Source organism: Tursiops truncatus, chromosome 4, assembly GCF_011762595.2.
Source record: "Tursiops truncatus isolate mTurTru1 chromosome 4, mTurTru1.mat.Y, whole genome shotgun sequence".
NCBI classification, from domain to species: domain Eukaryota; kingdom Metazoa; phylum Chordata; class Mammalia; order Artiodactyla; family Delphinidae; genus Tursiops; species Tursiops truncatus.
In genome coordinates, this window is record NC_047037.1 from 132,831,091 (window position 1) to 132,849,521 (window position 18,431).

The window sequence follows — 18,431 nt, forward strand, 5'->3', positions numbered from 1 at the left end:
TATCTGAAAGGAAATAGAAGGTAAAAAGAGGAAGATTTCAAACATTAAAAGGAAATGAAAAAAGAGATACAAAGAATTTGAGAAAAAATGGCAAATGTTGAAGGCAAAGAGAATTGAGTAGGTTAGTTGGGGTCTCTGAAGAAGGAAACCAAAGCAAGGGAACAGAACAAATGGCAAAAACTAGTTCAAGACAGCTTTCTTGACATAAAAGGTTTGAAGCTAAATTTGAACGAATATATATAGTATGTGCCCGAGAAGATCGACCTGGAAAGATCAACACTAAGATACATTCTAGTAAGACAAAAAATCATTTGGGCCCAAAGAAAAAGAAAACACATGGCTAATGAGAAAGAAAATTAGAATATCTTCAGACTTTTCTGCAGCAGTGCTTCATGCCGGAAGGAAATGGAGTGACATATTTAGGATTCTCAGGGAAAGAATCAGCCAAGAATTTTGTGTCCAGAAAAACCACACCAACCAATTTTCCAACTGTCCGGACACTAACTTTATATCTTATAATTAAATTCAATTCTGACGCTAACTCTGGTAGTCAGCGTCAGATTCCACAGGTTTAAGCGTTCGGTCTCACAAGACTGCCCTCACTTCAGACTTGAGTTACAAGTAATGGGCCACAGGGTACCCATGCTCTGTTCGACTTGACTAAAAATCAGAGGCTCCCACAAACTCTTCTCCCGTTTTCTATAATTTGCTAGAACAGCTCACCAAACTTAGGGAAACATTTACTTACATTCTCTGGTTTGTTATAAAGCATATTATAAAGGATACAGATGAACAGGCAGATGGAGAGGTGCATAGTGTAAGGTCCGGACGGGTCCTGAGTGCAGGAGCTTCTGTCCCCGTGGAGTTGGGGAGCGCCACCCTCCCAGCACGTGGATTTGTTCACCAGCCTAGAAGCGCTCCAAACCTTGGTATGTAGGAGTTGTTATGGAGGTTTCATTATGCAGGCATAATGGATTAAATCGGTAGCATTTGATTAGCTCAGTGTCCAGCCCCTCTGCCTTCCCCTGAGGTCTGTGTGGAGGTGGGAGTTGGGTGGGGCTGAGAGTTCCAACTCTCTAATCATGCTGTGATCTTTCCCGTGACCAGCTCCCATCCTGCAGCTATTTAGGGGTCCCCAGCCATCAGTCACCACATCAAACACACAAAGATACTCTTACCACTCTAGAGATTCCAAGGATCTTAAAAGCTCTGTGTCAGGAACCAGGGACTGAGACCAAATGTTTTGGCAAAAGATGTTCCTATCAGTCAGGAAATTAAAAGGGTTTTAGGAGCTCTGCCAGGAATCAAGACCTGGGGACAGAGACCAGATATATATTTCTTATTATATCACCATATCACAAGTTAGGATAGAGAAACTAAAAGAATAGAAACATCTATTTTAGTTTCTATCGTTTCTTCATTTTTTGGTTAGAATACTTCTATAAAGAGAAACTTTCTCATCAAATGTTTGATTACTCTGAGGTTCAGTCAATAAAAGAAAGGCAGGATAAATGTTTATTTTCTGCCTTTATGTACTAGTTTTCAAAATAAATTGATTGCCTATGGTGACCAATTAGGATTAAAAAAAAAATCATTGTGAATTGAATTCTCTTTGGTGGCTTTCAGTCCACTGCAGTTATTATTCTTATTGATCCTCAACTTTGGCCAGTAGATCCTTCTTTAAGTTGGGTCTTGAGCCCTTTTGATATGATCCTTGACAATTTTTACTCCCCTTCAAAATGATTAATCTGAATTCATATTTTAAATGGAACTGTATTACAACTGGAAGGGGATTTTCTTCTCCATGCAGTCCTGGATTAATTATCATTGAATGTTGAAATGTGGTTCCATGTGAATTTTGTTGGGATTTTTCCCTTCATAGGTATGGGAGGTATCGCCAGCATGCCACCGCTGACCGCTGTTGCTCCAGTGCCAATGGGTTCCATTCCTGTTGTCGGAATGTCTCCCCCGCTAGTATCCTCTGTTCCTGCGGCAGGAGTGCCTCCTCTGGCTAACGGGACGCCCCCTGTCATACAGCCTCTGCCTGCATTCACTCATCCTGGTACGTGACCTGCTGAAGCCACAGGCCGAACTTCTACCTGTATTTTACTCTTCATTCTCGTTTTCTGTCTTCACGTTCTGATTATATTTAAATGGTATTTTATTCCAGAAGAAATCATCTTCAGTTTTTTCTTTTTTCTCATTTAATGTCTCATTTTGGGGATGAGCTAGGCTAGAGAGAGGGAAAGGAGAATGAAATTATGAAGCTTTGGGTGCCATTGTACACAGAGGTGAACTCAACAGCTAAAACCAAGAGCATAATTTCCTTACAAGGCCTTGATGAGAGCAGCTCAAGTTTGAACAGTATTTGAACACTTTTTATTTCCATGTATCATTTACTACTTTTCTTCAGCTGCCATGAATTGCTAATAAACAAGCCAATCCCTTAGGAGTAGAATTATGTGGGAGGAAAAAAAAGAACATTGCCTTTCTTTTTTTTGAGGAGGTGGAGTGAATCAGGCATAGAGGGGGAAGGAAGTCTATTGAATGGCTAAATATATTAAGGTTATAGTATTACATGCTTGCTTAATTGAGACTTTATTCAAAGTCTTTTTCCCTTTAGTTAAAGAAAAGCATAGTGTAGATGTAGATGGTCTTAGTCTAACAAATCAGAAGGGATTCATATCAATATGGAAAGGTTTTTTTTTGTTTTTTAAGTACTTCGGATATGTCTGAATAAATTCGTAAGTGACTGACAGTGTGGGTTTGAGCCTTATATATGAATCTGCCTAGGCCTCCGCATTTATTACATCTGTCAGGATGTGTCTCTAAGTTATAGCCACAGAATCCAAATCGACCTCTTGTTTTTAAGATGTTCTTTTCACAGGTAGTTTATCTTTCATAGGAGACCGTGACTGCAGGTGTGATGGCAGCTGAGAAAATGCTTGTAATTATTTTTCCAGTAGTAGCCGTGAATCCCCGCACTGTGTCTTGTTTTCTTTTGCGGCGAATGTTGCAAGACAGTAGGCAAGTTTGAAGGGAATGTTGGTTAAGGCTCGAAGTTTTTCTCCTGACACACAGCTAACCAGCTTGAATGAGACTCAGACACAAAAGCTGGCCCTTCCTGGCATTACGTGTCATCTGGCCAAGACAAGTCTGTGACTTCTTGGCTCTTACATCTGGAACTAATACTTCAGCTCCTTCAGTGCAGTTAAGAATATGCCAGCTATCTATTTAAGCTGTTACTTCTTTAACTATTGGAACAGATCCTCTAAAATGTGATACTAAGTGTCTAATGAAGAGTCAGATTTTATGGATGTAAACATTACTACCTAGTAAGGTGGTTTTCTGAAGGAACTAGTAAAACACTTTTGGCTAGAGGGCAGGAAGCAAGGAGGGAATAACTTTTTGAGTCTGGAATGGTAAGAAGGGAGGAATAATTTCTGCCTCAGATTTGATAACTATGCATTTTAATTTTTATAAATAGGGAAATGTTTCTTACTTTTGTAAAATTAAAACTATTCAACATTTATTTATTTTTTCAGCAGCCACATTGCCAAAGAGTTCTTCCTTTAGTAGATCTGGTCCAGGGTCACAGTTAAACACTAAATTACAGAAGGCACAATCATTTGATGTGGCTAGGTAAGTTTGCTTGTTTTTTTAAATGGGTGGTTTGGTTCAACCATTATCTGATTGACTCATACATTTGAAAGTGAATTAGCTCTGTGTTCTTTATTTGTCTTGTTTTAGTTTGCAGAATGCTAATAATTTTCTTAATTCTGGATAATGTTACTAGGTTTTATTATTTATTTGTTGTAGAGATGACAGAATCAAGAACACCACTTTTCCTTTGAAAGCGTTGCATGTTGATTTTTTTTTAAAGAGGATGGTAAATAGGTAGTAGTAAATGTTTAAAAAAATAGAACTCTAGGTATGAGGGAAAAAAGCACATTAACTGTTTTGTGTCAGTCATTTAAAAGTTTATGTATAAAAAATACTATATGAAGATTAGAGCCAAAACGGGCTCTAATTTTATCTCAGACAATCTTATGGGGTCTGTGTGGATTGTTAGTAAAACTTTAGATCAGGTTTTATGAAATGAGTTATTCAGGTTATGGGACAGTTGTTATTAAATCAAACATGTGGCTCAATTTTGGGTACAGCTTACATGACCTGTTTGCTTCTGTTTTGGCCAATCTTGGTTCATATTATCTTTCATATTTTTATTTTACCCATTTTTTCCCCTTGCATGCTGCTGTACTAAAATTAAAAATTAAGTCTCTTGGGGAGGGTGGGAGGGAGGGAGACGCAACAGGGAAGACATATGGGAACATATGTTTATGTATGACTGATTCACTTTGTTATAAAGCAGAAACTAACACACCATTGTAAAGCAATTATACCCCAATAAAGATGTTAAAAAAAAAAAAAAAATTAAGTCTCTTGATAAGCTGTCTCAGAGCTTTCCAAATGAAAAGGAGATGTAAATGAAGATGATTCCATCTTTTCTTGTTTCAGTCCTCTTTAGGAATCTTTCCTAAGTGAATTGAGTCATTTTTCCTCTTTAAAGAAAAGAGCATGTTGAATATAATTCAATAATTCACTGCCTTTTAAAAAATAATGTAAAGAAAATCCATAAACTGAAAAACACTGTGCCAGATGCTCTATGCACATTAACTCATTTAATGCTCACCTTCTTCCCCATAAGATGACTGATTTTCTGTGTTATAGATGACGAGGAGGCTCAGAGACAGGAGTGACTTGCGCAGGATAACTTAACTCCTAGGTGATAGGGCTGAGTTGAACTGAGATCTTTCTGATTTTAAGGCAGATGTTCTTAAAATTTGCCCTGAAAACTTCGGTTAATTGTGGTATACAGGTATTTGTGTTCCATTTAATTAAAGTTTTACTCCTAGGATGCAGGAATATTTATTGAGTATCTGCTTTGACTCATTAATCCCATTTAACCCGCACAACCACCTGTAGGGTAGTAATTGGCTCAGAATTGTGAATGAAGAAACACCCGGAGAGGTTATATTTCTCACCCATAGTTTACAGCTTACTAAACAGCAGAGCTGAGATTTAAATTGAGATCATCTAACACTAAATTCCATGTTTTCTATTCTTTCTCCCATATCACGCTGAACTTTGAGTATTCTCTGACTTTCCACAAGTGATTTTGAAATCTGTCTTAAAATTGACTTGTGACATTAAAATGAACAAACAGCCAGTATTAGCAAAATTAATGCTATTAAAATGTTGGGTCTGCTCGCCCATGTGCAGTAAAGCCAATCTACTGACACCAGGTTGTAAGGCACCAGACAAGGAGTCCGGAGCAGCTAATGCTCAAAAAACCTGAGCTCCCCAATGGGTTTTAGGGGAGCATTTTTAAAGGCAAGATGAGGGAAGGGAGTCACAGGGTGTGTGATCAGCTGTGCGCCGTTCTCTGATTGGTTGATGGTGAGGTAACAGGGCAGTGCCACAGGGGTTAATGTTATCAATCCTTAGGCTCCAGCTTCCCTTTGATGGAGTTTTAGCATCTGTAAAACAACTCAGGAATGTGCATCAGATACTGTTATCTAGGTACTTCAGGGAGGAACTAAAGATTCTGTGACTGCCATATGGCTGACTGTTTACATTGTTACCAGTTCTCCTGGCCCAGTTGCTGCTTTTGTCACTACACGTTCATGTACTTTCAATCATTAATTCTTGAGTCAGCCTTTTGTGACTCAGGGGAGGCCTGGGAGACTACAGCTTTTCTACAAACAAGAGATAGGCTGAGAAAAAAAAATTGAGAGAGGCAGGCAGAGGACGTGAGGGGAGGGGTCTGTCCCCAGAAGGCCCCATTGGGTCCTGCTCCGGTTATAAAAACACTGGGGTTTTTTTGGTAGTTACCTTTCAATAATTTAAGTTTCTAGCAAGTTTTTATAATGTGGCATCTAACTTTTTGGTTAATGCATTTTTAGGCCTATTTAAATTCTCAGGACTTTGGTAGAAAACTATGATTGGATAAGTGTAATCTTGAACACCTTCTGTGTAATACCCTACATTCCTGGGGTGCAGGAGAGATATAATTAACTTCTTGACAAATAGGCAAGAGTTGGAATCTTCAAAATATTAGTTTAAAATGAGAGAGTTGTTGCAGAAGTATGCACAGCAGATTAGAACTTGGTAAATGTTTTTATTAAGAAGTTTATAAAAATTGAAAAGATAAATTTTTATAGGTACTTTTCAAGTGTTTGGGAGCTGTTTCTGTGCTTTGAGAAGTGTACATAGTAAGTATCAGTGCATAGGTAACATACATAAATGATGATTAAAAGGTCCAGTTCATGATTAAAATTTCACTGTAACCTGTGAGAAATAGATATTTTTGTTGAAATGAAAGGAAATTGCAAATGGGGCATTAGTTGTAATCTGTCCTGGAAGCGGAATGCCATTTTTACTGCCAGCTCAGCCATCGTGTTTAAATTGCCCAATTGAAACATCTGGCTCTCAAGAAGCCATGGGTACCAACCAGCATGATACTGTGTGGGAACTAATCGGAGGAACTGATCACCAAGGAGGTCTACACCCGAACTGGCTGCCAGCAAGGGGTTTCCTGAGGTCAGCTGCATGTTGGCAAGGAAAGGTCAGCACTGGATTGCAGTCAGAAGCAGAGCTCCTTCCCATACTGCACTGCTGATTTGCCAACCGCCCTGGGAATGTTCTCTTCTCTCTGGGAAACTCCATTTTGGGCATTTAAATTCTCAGAATGAAATAACTCCATTTCATTAAGAAATACATTCTGTATTTTGGTGTAAAGAAAGTTAAACATTTTAAAGAATTAATACCTTTAAAAGCAGTTATTTGTTTTCTATCATCATTGCTTTTTGAACCTAAAGAGGACTGTTCTAGAAGTTTAGAGAAGCCTGGTCATTACTGTATCACCTCAGTTCCGAGGAGATTTTCCATTCTTTTGTAGAAACTTTAAATTAGTAAATTGTCCATATAACTTGAACCAGCCACTTGGTCTGCTGTGTTTACCCTTGATTTGGAAAAAATAATGAGCTTATCTGGAGAGAAAGGTTTATAACCTTAAAAAATGGAAAAAATCATTATAGAAAATTCAGAAAGTGATTAGGAAGTGAATAAAATATTAAATCTAGTTTTCTAGAGAAGTTCTTAGTTTACTGTTTTTAGAGAACTTAAATGTGATTTTCCTTACTATTAATCCTTTTTTCCTCTCCTTCCTCTCTTTGCCCCACAGTGTTCCTCCCGCAGCTGAATGGGCTGTTCCTCAGCCATCCAGACTGAAATACCGACAGTTATTCAACAGTCATGACAAAACCATGAGTGGACACTTAACAGGTATTTACAAATGAGAATTAAGTTAGTGAAACATGATCTTTGTTCTAAATGCAAATTGTTTCTAGATGTTGGGCTGAAGATTTTCCCAATGTCTTCCTCCATTTACTGTACTTCTTTCTAAACAGGGTTTTTGTTATTCCCCTTACCTCCAGTTCTCATCTACTGATAAGGCCATAGTTATTTTATTCTCCAGTGCCTCAGGCTTTTGCTTCTTGGTAAATAGAACCTAGACCAAGGATCCCCCAGCACCCTAGATGCCACTGTTGTGCAAATCAGCGCACTTGCAAAGAAACACTGCTGTGGACAAAGCCTGGTTCACATTCTGAAGTTCAACTTAGTAGATGAACTTGAAACTGTCTACTCAAACAATCAGTGTTTATGGCAGGACACAGGGTGAAAGTTAGTAAATGGTTGGGGAGTTTAGAACCTAGCTTTGCCACTAACCAGCTGGAGGCCACTTTACGTATTTGGATCTTATTTCTTCATGTATAAAAGGCCAGAGTTAAGGTATGTGGTCTCTATGGATTTAAAAAAAGATTGTTGTCTACATTAGAAGGATTCAAAGGATTTTATGATACTGTCCAGAAACCTTTCTAATAAGGGGTTAAAACACTTAAAATTGTTAGAGAGTTATAAAGAAAAGCATAATTTTAATAAAGGAAAATAGAGATCTCCAATACAAACATTAAGTGTAAAAGGGGGGAAAATATAACTGCTCTTTAACAAATATGAAAGGAGGGAAGAATGGGGTCATTTTCCTGAGGTGGAGAAGCAGTGATATTCAGCAAAAAACATTTTAAATTTCTGATTCTTACTATCTTTTTTTTTTTCTATCACTTACAATTGCAATTTTTACTTCCAAGAGAAAAATTCATCCTTGTTTAAAAATGTCAGGATTGGGTGAGACTTCGAAGGGTTCTGGTCTAACCTTGAACCCTATCCCAGTAAAGAATCTCAGCAGTCATTTCAAATAACCGTATATTTGTATCTGAAAGGGCGAATTATAAGTATGCACAAATTCTCTGTATGCCTCTCTCACTATGCTAAAGCGGTAGCTGTCACTTTTATACATAGCATGAAAAACCAGGCCAGCTTATATGGGCACTGAAGGGATATTCAAAAGTATAGTTTTAAGTACTGTTTAACATGATTTGACACCAGTGTATCATACAGACCCAGACCTGCATTGTCAGTGAATCTGAAAACATTTTTTAAAGCACTGTTGGTGTTTGCTGGGAGTTACTTAAAATAGTATTCAGATGCGATGTTGATGCCGAAATTCTCTTTTCTTGGTAGGCTGTGTTTTATGACCGAAGTATAGTATCAGGTAGAAGGTATATGACGCAGGAACTTAAATATTTAGAACTTATAATATCTGAGGCAGAAAATAAAATTTGAAATATACTGGATGGATGAGCAGATTTTTGCTACTGTTTAGCTGTATACTTATTACTGTTTTGTCCTGGAAGGAATTTAAGGTGGGAATTTCATTTTCAAATCTTTGTATAGTCATGTCAAATAGAAAGAATAATTTATTACAGTACATTTTAAAATAGTAAATAAAAGACATTTAATTTGTTTTCCCTTTGTGAGGAATCAATATAAGGTGTGTTTTAGGCTAAATAAGACTGTTGATGGAAGCAGAGCAGGTTTTGTTGAGATGAAATACAAAGATTATTTTCATGATCACAACTGTGAAAATAATTGTGTGAATCCTCAACCCCTAAAGCAGTTACTCAGTTCAGCTTAAGAATTGAGTAAGATTAAGAAGAATATCAAGAAAGTTGAGAATAGTTCCCAGAATGGAAAGAGGCAGAAGTGAAATATTTAGCAATGGCACAGTTTACCCCATTGATTACCTGGGTTGATTTCGCTGATACACCTGGTTAGGTGGGCACCCCCTTGTTCCTTCCCAACCTGATGTATATGCTACTGCACGCTCTTAAAAGAGACACTCTTATAAAAGAGAGAAGGAGTCCTTCCTAATCTAAGTTATATAAGTAGCTCTAGAATTCTGGTAATGCTATTCTTGCTAGTCCACTTCTCAAAGAGGTATTCGATTATCTCCTTGCATTCTGAAACAGTGCATATGTTATTTGGTTATTCATATGCTAATCACAAAATGCTAAAAGTCTTAGTCATTGTTTGAAGTAAAGCATTAACTTCATTTAATTGTCTCTGTTCTTTCCATTCAAGCTTCCCTACTGAAACATAGCTACCCACTGTAGGCTTTGTGAACTTGAGATTTGTGTTTATTCCCTTAATGTTTCCTTATAAGCCAGTCTGCCTTTCATGAATGTAGGCTTCTACAGAATAGTTCCGAACACTCAGAGCTTGATTTTTATGTTGTCCTGTTACTATCTTTGCTGTTGCTGATCTAATTTAATGTTTCACAACCTTGTCTTAGGACTTAGAGTCAAGTATTAGAAATTGCAAAAGACAGGTGGAATCTTTTAGTGCAGGGGTCAACAGACTTCTTCTATAAACAGCAAAATAATGTTTTCAGATTCAGTGACAATGCAGGTCTGGGTCTATATGACACACTGGTGTCAAACCATGTTAAACAGTACTTAAAACTACCTTTAAATATTCCTTCAGTGCCCATATAAGCTGGCCTGGTTTTTCATGCTATGTATAAAAGTGACAGCTACTGCTTTAGCAGAGTGAGCGAGGCATACAGAGAATTTGTGTATACTTGTAATTCGCCCTTTCAGATACAAAAACATTTTAGACTTGCAGTCATACACTGTCACTGCTCTTCAGCTTTGCCGTTGCGGTATGAAAGCAGCCGTATATCGTGCTTAAATGAATGGGCATGGCTATGTTTCAATAAAACTTTATTTACAAAAACAGGTGGAGGGCTGGATATGGCCTATAGACTGTGGTTTGCCAATCCTTGTTCTAGATCATTTTCCTCATTTCAGAGATAAAAGAACTTCCTAAAAGTAGTTTTGTTAATGTCACATGTCATTAGGGAGTGGAAGAGTCAGGACTGGAATCCATATGTCCTGATATCCAGGTCCAGGGTTAGTTCTTTTCATTTATTGTTACACTTTTTATTGAATAGATGAAATATGAACTTTCTTTTATATAGTTCTGAAGTGAGCAGAATTGTTACAAGTATAAATTGAAGCATTCACTAAACTTTTGCTAATTCTACTTTAATGTTGCCAACATTCTAAATACAATGTTAGAGACTAAATAAAATGATCAATGAACTTTTCTCATTCCAGTATACCACAGAACAAGCAAAATTTTATGCGTGGTAATCTTCCTAACACAGTTGCTACCACTTTCCATTCCTTGGTCTTCATATCATCCTGGGACCACACCTTGGGAGTCAGTGATGGACATAAGATATTTATCTCTCTCCTCCTAACACTAGTTTATTTAAACATTCAAATTCTTACATTGTGGCCTTTCTGGTATCTAAGGCTAGTTTCATGCCAAAACTGAAGATATATACAAGTATTTTAAGAAGTGAGAGCTGATTCTGAGATGAGAGTTGAAATTCCAGAAATTCTTCTTTATCACTAACCTAGGAAATGGCTGCGATAATTGGCCATTTATACAACCTTGAGCAAGTTTTTTTTATTTAGTTTTGTTTTAGAGTCTGTATAATGAAATGAGTAGAAGAGTTCTCTCTAAGGTCCCTTCCTCCTCTAAGATTCTCTGAATCTTATCTGAATTTGATAGTCATCATGGTGGAGGAAGCAGGTGGTGGCCAAGATGCTGAATTTAGAGAGAATAAGTTTCAGCTTTGTAAATAAAAGCCTGATACGAATAGAGATGGTAACCTGGACAGAAGGGCAGGTTATATTTTGAAACTCTAATCCTTTACATACTCATTCCTCATTAAACATCTATTTAACAAAAATTTATTGACTGTGTGCCAGGTGCTTTGTGTTTCTTGCCTTTTTCATTGGGGCTTAATTTCCTTTTTAAAAAGCCCTTCGGGTAATAGCAAATATCGTTTAAAGCACTGTGATTGCATGAGATTATATAGTACCTATGTGCAGAACACTGATCAGTGAAGATTTGCTGATTCATCTTTATATTTTTTTCCTGGTTTTTGTTTAGGTCCCCAAGCAAGAACTATTCTTATGCAGTCAAGTTTACCACAGGCTCAGCTGGCTTCAATATGGTAAGGAATGAAAAAGTTCCTTGGTTTGTATAAAGAGGAAACTGTATTTCTTGAATTGATATGGCTCATGGGTCTTTATATTAATACCGTTATTTCTAAGGGGGATATATGTAGTAGGCTTAATTTTCCAATGAGTTGTTATGATTACCCCTCTTACTTTCCCCCCTTTTGATTTTGAAAAATACAAAAGCAGAGCAATCAATATAATGAATTCTCAAGAACTCATAATACAGCCTAAATAAGTCTCAACTCATGACTTGTCCTGGTTCTCCCCTCCTCCTTTCAATTATTTTAAGCCAAATCTCAGTCATTATATCATTTCCATCTGCACATATTTCAGCTTGTATCTCCAAAAGACATAGGGATTTTTTCCCCACATGACTGCAATACCAAAAGTCCACTTAAAACTGTTAAATAGTAATTCTTATCATTAAGTTAATCAGATGGTGTTTAAATTCCTTAGATTGTCTCATAATTTTTTTATAGTTGATTTGTTCAAATCAGGACTGAAATAAATCTATATTTTGTAACAATTGGTTGATACATCTTTTAAGTCTCCTTTAACCTATAAACTCCCCCTTGTCTTGTTTTCCACTCCTCCCCCACCCCACCCCACAAAAAAACCCCAGATCATTTGTCCTATAGTTTCTTATAGCCTAACTTTAGCTGATGGCACCCTTGTGGTGTTAATTCATTCTTGTATTTCCTGTAGATTGGTAATTAGATCTTGAGCAGGGTTCTGCACCTCAGTGCTATTGACATTTTAGGCCCGATGACTCTGTGGTGGAGGCCTGTCCTGTGGACTTTTGATTGTTAAGTAGCATCTCTGGCCTCTGCCTACTGCAGCAGCATGAGCCCCGCCTCCACTTGTGACAATCAGAAATGTCTCCAGACATTGGCAGATGTTCTTTGCAGTACTAAATCAATCAGTGGTTGAGAACCACTCATCAGATTCAAGTTTGAATTTTTTTTTTTTTTTTTTTGCAAAATACATCAGAGATGATACCGAGTACTTTCATCAGTAGGTACATTTATTTCTCTTTGTCTATTTTGTAATGAGTTTTAGTAGCTATTGATGAGCCTTGCCTAATCCTATAGGATTCTTTACATTTAAATATTAACTAGAATGTTAAATATTTAATTTTAATATCTAGTTAAATATTAACTAGAACACACACTCTTCAGGAGTGTATATCTCTCAGTTATGCATTATCCATTGATTCCACCTGGAAGATAAACCTGCTAGGTTCAAGATTTTGCTGCAGGCTCATTGATGTGGTTGTTTCATAAGTGGTCAAGCTCTAGGGCTGCTCCCTTCACCCATTATAGTCCCTTCTGCTTTGCGTTAAAGGGTCAGCCTCTTGCAATAGCATAATAACAGACCAGTTAGCAAGCATCTTATATCTATGACACATCTAGACCTCTTTAAGTCTGGGTGTGTACCAATATCCTAGGGCCCTCTGGAATAAAAACTAAAGACCTAACATTTATGGACGTTGGTTGTTCTCATGACACTAGAATATAATGAAATGTTTAAGTTTCTCATTTATAACCTGCCCTCTTTGAAAAAAATACTTGAGTCTTCTCCTACTAGAATATTATATTCTCTTTCTATATGATAAAAAGATATTTAATTAAATGTGTACAGCCATTCTTCAGGCAAGTATGGGGAAAAAACCAAATAGGAATTCCACCTGCCTTTGAATTGCATTTACCTAGGAGTGGGCAGTGGAAAGGAAGAGAGAACAAGGTAAAACAGGCAGAGTTTTCATTTGTGGCTGTGTTCTACTTAAAAACAGGAGTCTGGCACCTGGAAAAGGCAAAGGTAGAGGGACAGAAAAGAGATCAGTGGTTGCCAGGGCCTGGGGGCAAAGGAAAGGGTGACTATAAAAAGACAGGAATTTTCGGTGATGATGAAACTTCTATACATTGTAGAGTTACACAACTGAATGTGTTTGTCAGAACTCGAAGAATTGTACTCTAAAAGGGGTGGATGTTACCGTATGGATATTGTACCTTAAAAAAAAAGAGTTTATGCCACCTGAGGAAATTTCAGATTTAAGAGGAGTTTCTTGATTTATCGCATCAGCAAAGCCAGTTAGTTGCCCAGTGTAGCATCTGTCCTATTGGTATTTTAGTGAACAGTGTTGTGGTCTTGCATCCTCTTTTGGTGTCCAGAAGTTGTTAAGTAAAATCACATTCTTGGACTTGCTAGAAAAATCTGTTTACTTTAATTAGCTACCAGGGCAAGTTGATTATGAAGAACAGTGACGATTGAATCCTAAGATTAAGGAACAGAAAACACCTTGCCTCTGTGGCTGGAGGCCGTAAAGATCCACCCTTGGAGGCCTAGATCAGGGCTTGGTCCAGTGAGCTGAATCTGGCCTGCACCTGGTTTTGTTTTTTAAAACAACCGTGCCCATTTGTTTCTCTATATATTGTCTGTGGCTACTTTCCTGCTGCAGCAGCAGAATTCCGTGTGATAGAGATTGTGTGTTCTGCAAAGCTTAAATATTTACTATCTGACCTGATAGTCTGCAGAGCGTAGTCTAAATTAGACACATGGAATGTATGATACATTTAAAATGGGTTGCAATGATTGAGAAGAGTGTAATTATAATCATAGTTAACATCTGTTGAATGCTGAACACCATCCCAGCTATATGGATTGTCTCATTTTGTCTTTGCAATGGTGGTGTGAAATAGGTACTATTTTTATAAACTGAGGCACAGAGGAACTCAGTTGGCCTAGAGTCAGAATAAGAAAATAGAACGTTTAAATCACTCATGAATAGTAACAAGCATGCATTTTCATGAAGCTAGATTACAATGAACTTTTTGTTGAATAGGAATCTTTCTGACATTGATCAAGATGGAAAACTCACAGCAGAAGAATTTATCCTGGCTATGCACCTAATTGATGTAGCTATGTCTGGCCAACCACTGCCACCGGTCCTGCCCCCAGAATACATTCCACCTTCCTTTAGGTAAGGAATATTTGGCTCTCATAAGAAATTGTGCGCTGAGTATGTGAATTTCAAACTTGGCTTTGTTGCCTGTGTATCTTATAGTCATTTTTTATTCTTGGCAAGTAAATGAAATATCTATGAATTCAAGCAAATCTTCTTAGGTAGGTTTGTGTTAATCTTTCCCTGTTCTGTTCTTTAAAGTACTCATAGGATATTAGTAAAACAGTCAAGTAAAACATCACAGATTTTGTGATTTTTGAGACAATCCATATAATCAAAGCTCACCCAAAACTTTAGCAGTTTAAGTGCAATGATATCAACCTGTACATAGAAAATAAAGCAAGGAGATTCTGCCTATGAATTCTACACATTCCAGACAGAGGTAACAAAATGCTGGCAATGTAGAAATTATAATCAGGAAGATTATTAAAGAAAATTTTCATGGTCTGAAACATAACCTCAATGGAGACATTGAGAGGGTAGTTCAGGGTCCAATTGGGAAGACTCTGCAGTTACTGGTATCCTCCGCCTACACACAACCACGCATACACAGCCCTCTTGGACAACTGTGTCTCAAAGCTTTAACTTAAAAGACAAATTTGAGATCTTACGAGACAAAGAAGAACAAAAGAAGCGCAGATAAGAATTTCTGTCCTAATTCCTCACAGGAAGGACTGGGGGAAAAGTCCCCATAAAAGTATGAAACATGAAGCCATCACTGTCAGCACATACATGGTGCAGGGGGGAGCTGAGAAAACTGTGAATGTGTAGGAAGAAACCGGTAGCTGGACAGTTTGCCCACAAAATCTCACAGCTTCAAGAATCGCTACAAGAAACACAACACTGGAAGCTGATAAAAAAGCATAAAAAGAAGATAGGTAGATCGGTTTAAAAGAGCAAGATTAATGGTGTAAAGTGAAACTAACCAGTAAACTAAGTGATTTGTTTTAAGAACTATAAAGTATAGACATTTCATGTGTTTGTTAAGAGATAACGTGGAGAGACTTTGTAAAGGGAAAAAAAAAAGATGCTCTCAATTAGCTGAGCTGCTAATCTTCCCTTGGAAATTTAATGTTTCATAGGAGGGTTATGATCGGAACAGCAAACACTTACTATGTCCAAGGTACTGCTCTAACCACTTGACAATTGTTCATTGATTTAATCCTTTGGAATTGTCCTACTTTTGGTGATGGTTCTAAACATTTGAATGAATATGGCACTCAGAGTCTGATGACGTTCAGATACTCATTTTTAAGAAACTCTTGTAAATAGAGAAGACCAAATCTTTATCTTTTCCTCACTAAAAATGAAATTTGCTCCATGATATGTGGCATAATCTTAAAAAAATTTTTTTTTCATAGTTTACCCAATTCTACCTAGACAGCTTTACATGAATCCTTTTTTTTTTTTTTCTTTTTTTCCACAACTGCAGAAGAGTTCGATCTGGCAGTGGTATATCTGTCATAAGCTCAACTTCGGTAGATCAGAGGTTACCAGAGGAACCAGTTTTAGAAGATGAACAGCAACAACTAGAAAAGAAATTACCTGGTAAGACAGTCCTTATATTTGAATTATAGCATATTAGAGATTTTCTATCTCTAAGGCAAAGATGGAGGCAAAAATAAATTTAGCTTTTGACATTCTTGCTATGTTTCTTTTTTTAAATTTTATTTATTTTATTTTTTTGCTGTGTTGGATCTTTGTTGCTGTGCACAGGCTTTTCTCTGGTTGTGGCGAGCAGGGGCTACTCTTCGTTGTGGTGCGCGGGCTTCTCATTGCGGTGGCTTCTCTTATTGCAGAGCATAGGCTCTAGGCGTGTGGGCTTCAGTAGTTGTGGCACGCGGACTCAGTAGTTGTGGCTCACAGGCTCTCTAGAGCTCAGGCTCCGTAGTTGTGGTACATGGGCTTAGTTGCTCCGCAGCGTGTGGGATCTTCCCGGACCAGGGCTCGAACCCGTGTCCCCTGCATTGGCAGGCAGATTCTTAACGACTGAGCCACCAGGGAAGCCCTTGCTATGTTTCTTTAACTGACCTTAGTCAGAAAGGAGACACTTTTCATATGCTTTTGGATTTGAATATATGTATAGAAATAAGAACATTATGTACTCTGCTAATGCACCCTTGTTCTAGCTTTTAAATTGAAATCTGATTATTTACCACTTAACAAAAATTTTATAAATGTTATCTATAAAATGCTCAAAACTGATAAGCCTTTAAGGTGGTTGCAGAAATAGAATGTAAAATTGCCTACTGTTGTTTTCTCATGTTGTTATAGAATCGGAAGCTCCTTGATAACAAGAAGTTATTTTAAATTTAATATGAACCTAATTTAAATTATCCTCATTTACAAAGATAAATTCATCATACTATTAAAATATTCTATGGTAGCTATGAATTATTAATGATGAGATGACAATTGATACTGACACCCTAATGAAATTTATTATGGAACCTCTTTATGTTTAATACTCTGTCAGTGTCATTTTGTTGCATTTAAAGTGCTCAGGGGATAATTGACCTGCTCAGGACACTAGGTCTCCTAGTTTCCTCTTTAACTAAATTACTTTTTGTTCAGTGATAAACTGCTTACTGAAAATGTTCTTTGTTCAAGTGTGTTGAGTACAGTGAAGAATCTAAATGTTAATAATACATGGTCCATGCCCTCTGGAAGGTTATAATACAACTGAGGATTTAAGACATCCATATAAACAATCATCAAAGCAGTGCATAAGTATGATAAATTCCTGAAGACAGAATTATAGATGCACAGCAGAGCTTACTTATAGCTGGTTGGCATAGACTGGGAAATACACAAGCAATTAAATCTCTATGAAAGAGGTCACAGTTGAGTTGAGATTTGAAGAGTAATTGGGTCATTACAAGTGGAAGGGAGGAACATTTCAGGTTGATAATAATGGGAGTAAAGTCTTAAAGCAAATAAGGACAGGAATCCTTAGAATTTGGAATTTTCTTTTTCTGTTGGTAGAAGACATTCATTTAAAGTTTTGAACAGGATGTGACAGTATTAGAGTTTTGGGTTAGTGCATTCTTTCTTTTAACAACCATTTATTATGTGCCTCTGTGTACCAGAAATAGGGCCAGATTTTGGAATTAAAAAGATGTATAGGGACTTTCAGTTTTTTTCTTTTTTTTAAATCGAGGTAAAATTTACTTAAGATAAAATTGATCATTTTGAAGTGTACAGTTCAGTGGCTGTCTAAGTCAGCTTGGGCTTCCATAATAAAATGTCATAGTCTGGGTGTCTCAAACAGCAGAAATTTATTTCTCACAGTTCTGGAGGATAGGAAGTCCAAGATCAGGGTGCCATCCACTTCCATTCCTGGTGAGGGCACTCTTCCTGACTTGCAGATGGCTGCATTCTCACTAGGTCCTCACATGGCCTTTCCTCGGTGTGTGCACATGGAAAAAGAAAGATAGCTCTCTCTTCCTTTTCTTATAAGGCCACTAATTCATAATGAGGGCCCCATCGTCATGACCTTATCTTAACTGGAATTACAAAGTTCCCATCTCCAAATACCAGCCCATTTGGGGGTTAGGGTTTCAACCTATAAATTGGTGGGGTGGAAACCATTCAGTCCAAAACAGTGGCCATACCTAGTTACTCTCCATTCTCCCTTTTCCCCAGCCCCTAGAAATCACCAGTCTGCTTTCTGTCTCTTTGGATTTACCTCTTCTGGATATTTCATATAAATGGTATTATGCAGTGGGTGACCTTTTACATCCAGCTTCTTTCACTTAGCATAGTGTTTTTGAGATTCATCCACATTGTAGCATGTATCATTACTTCATTCCTTTCTCTGACGGAGGGGACTTTCGATTTTAAGGTGGCAGAGTAAAATGATTGCTGCCTGTTCTGAAATCACAAAAGGAGCCAGAAGAACAAGAAAATAAAACTTGCTTGCCATCTCTGATCTCTAATCTAACTACAGTATGTAAGGAAGGTCTGTTTTC

General features: G+C 37.4%; 1 protein-coding gene across 3 annotated transcripts in view; it reads left to right on the forward strand.

The window, feature by feature from the left end:
- The window catches only part of ITSN1 (intersectin 1), a 230,621-nt gene that overhangs the window by 84,785 nt on the left and 127,405 nt on the right, over window positions 1–18,431 (forward strand). For all 3 annotated transcript variants that reach the window (XM_073804459.1, XM_019922857.3, XM_019922858.3), the window contains exons 6-11: window positions 1,883–2,062; window positions 3,546–3,642; window positions 7,247–7,347; window positions 11,428–11,491; window positions 14,341–14,478; window positions 15,893–16,008. In XM_073804459.1, the coding sequence (XP_073660560.1) occupies window positions 1,883–2,062; window positions 3,546–3,642; window positions 7,247–7,347; window positions 11,428–11,491; window positions 14,341–14,478; window positions 15,893–16,008 (696 nt within the window). The remainder of the gene's footprint in view (window positions 1–1,882; window positions 2,063–3,545; window positions 3,643–7,246; window positions 7,348–11,427; window positions 11,492–14,340; window positions 14,479–15,892; window positions 16,009–18,431) is intronic.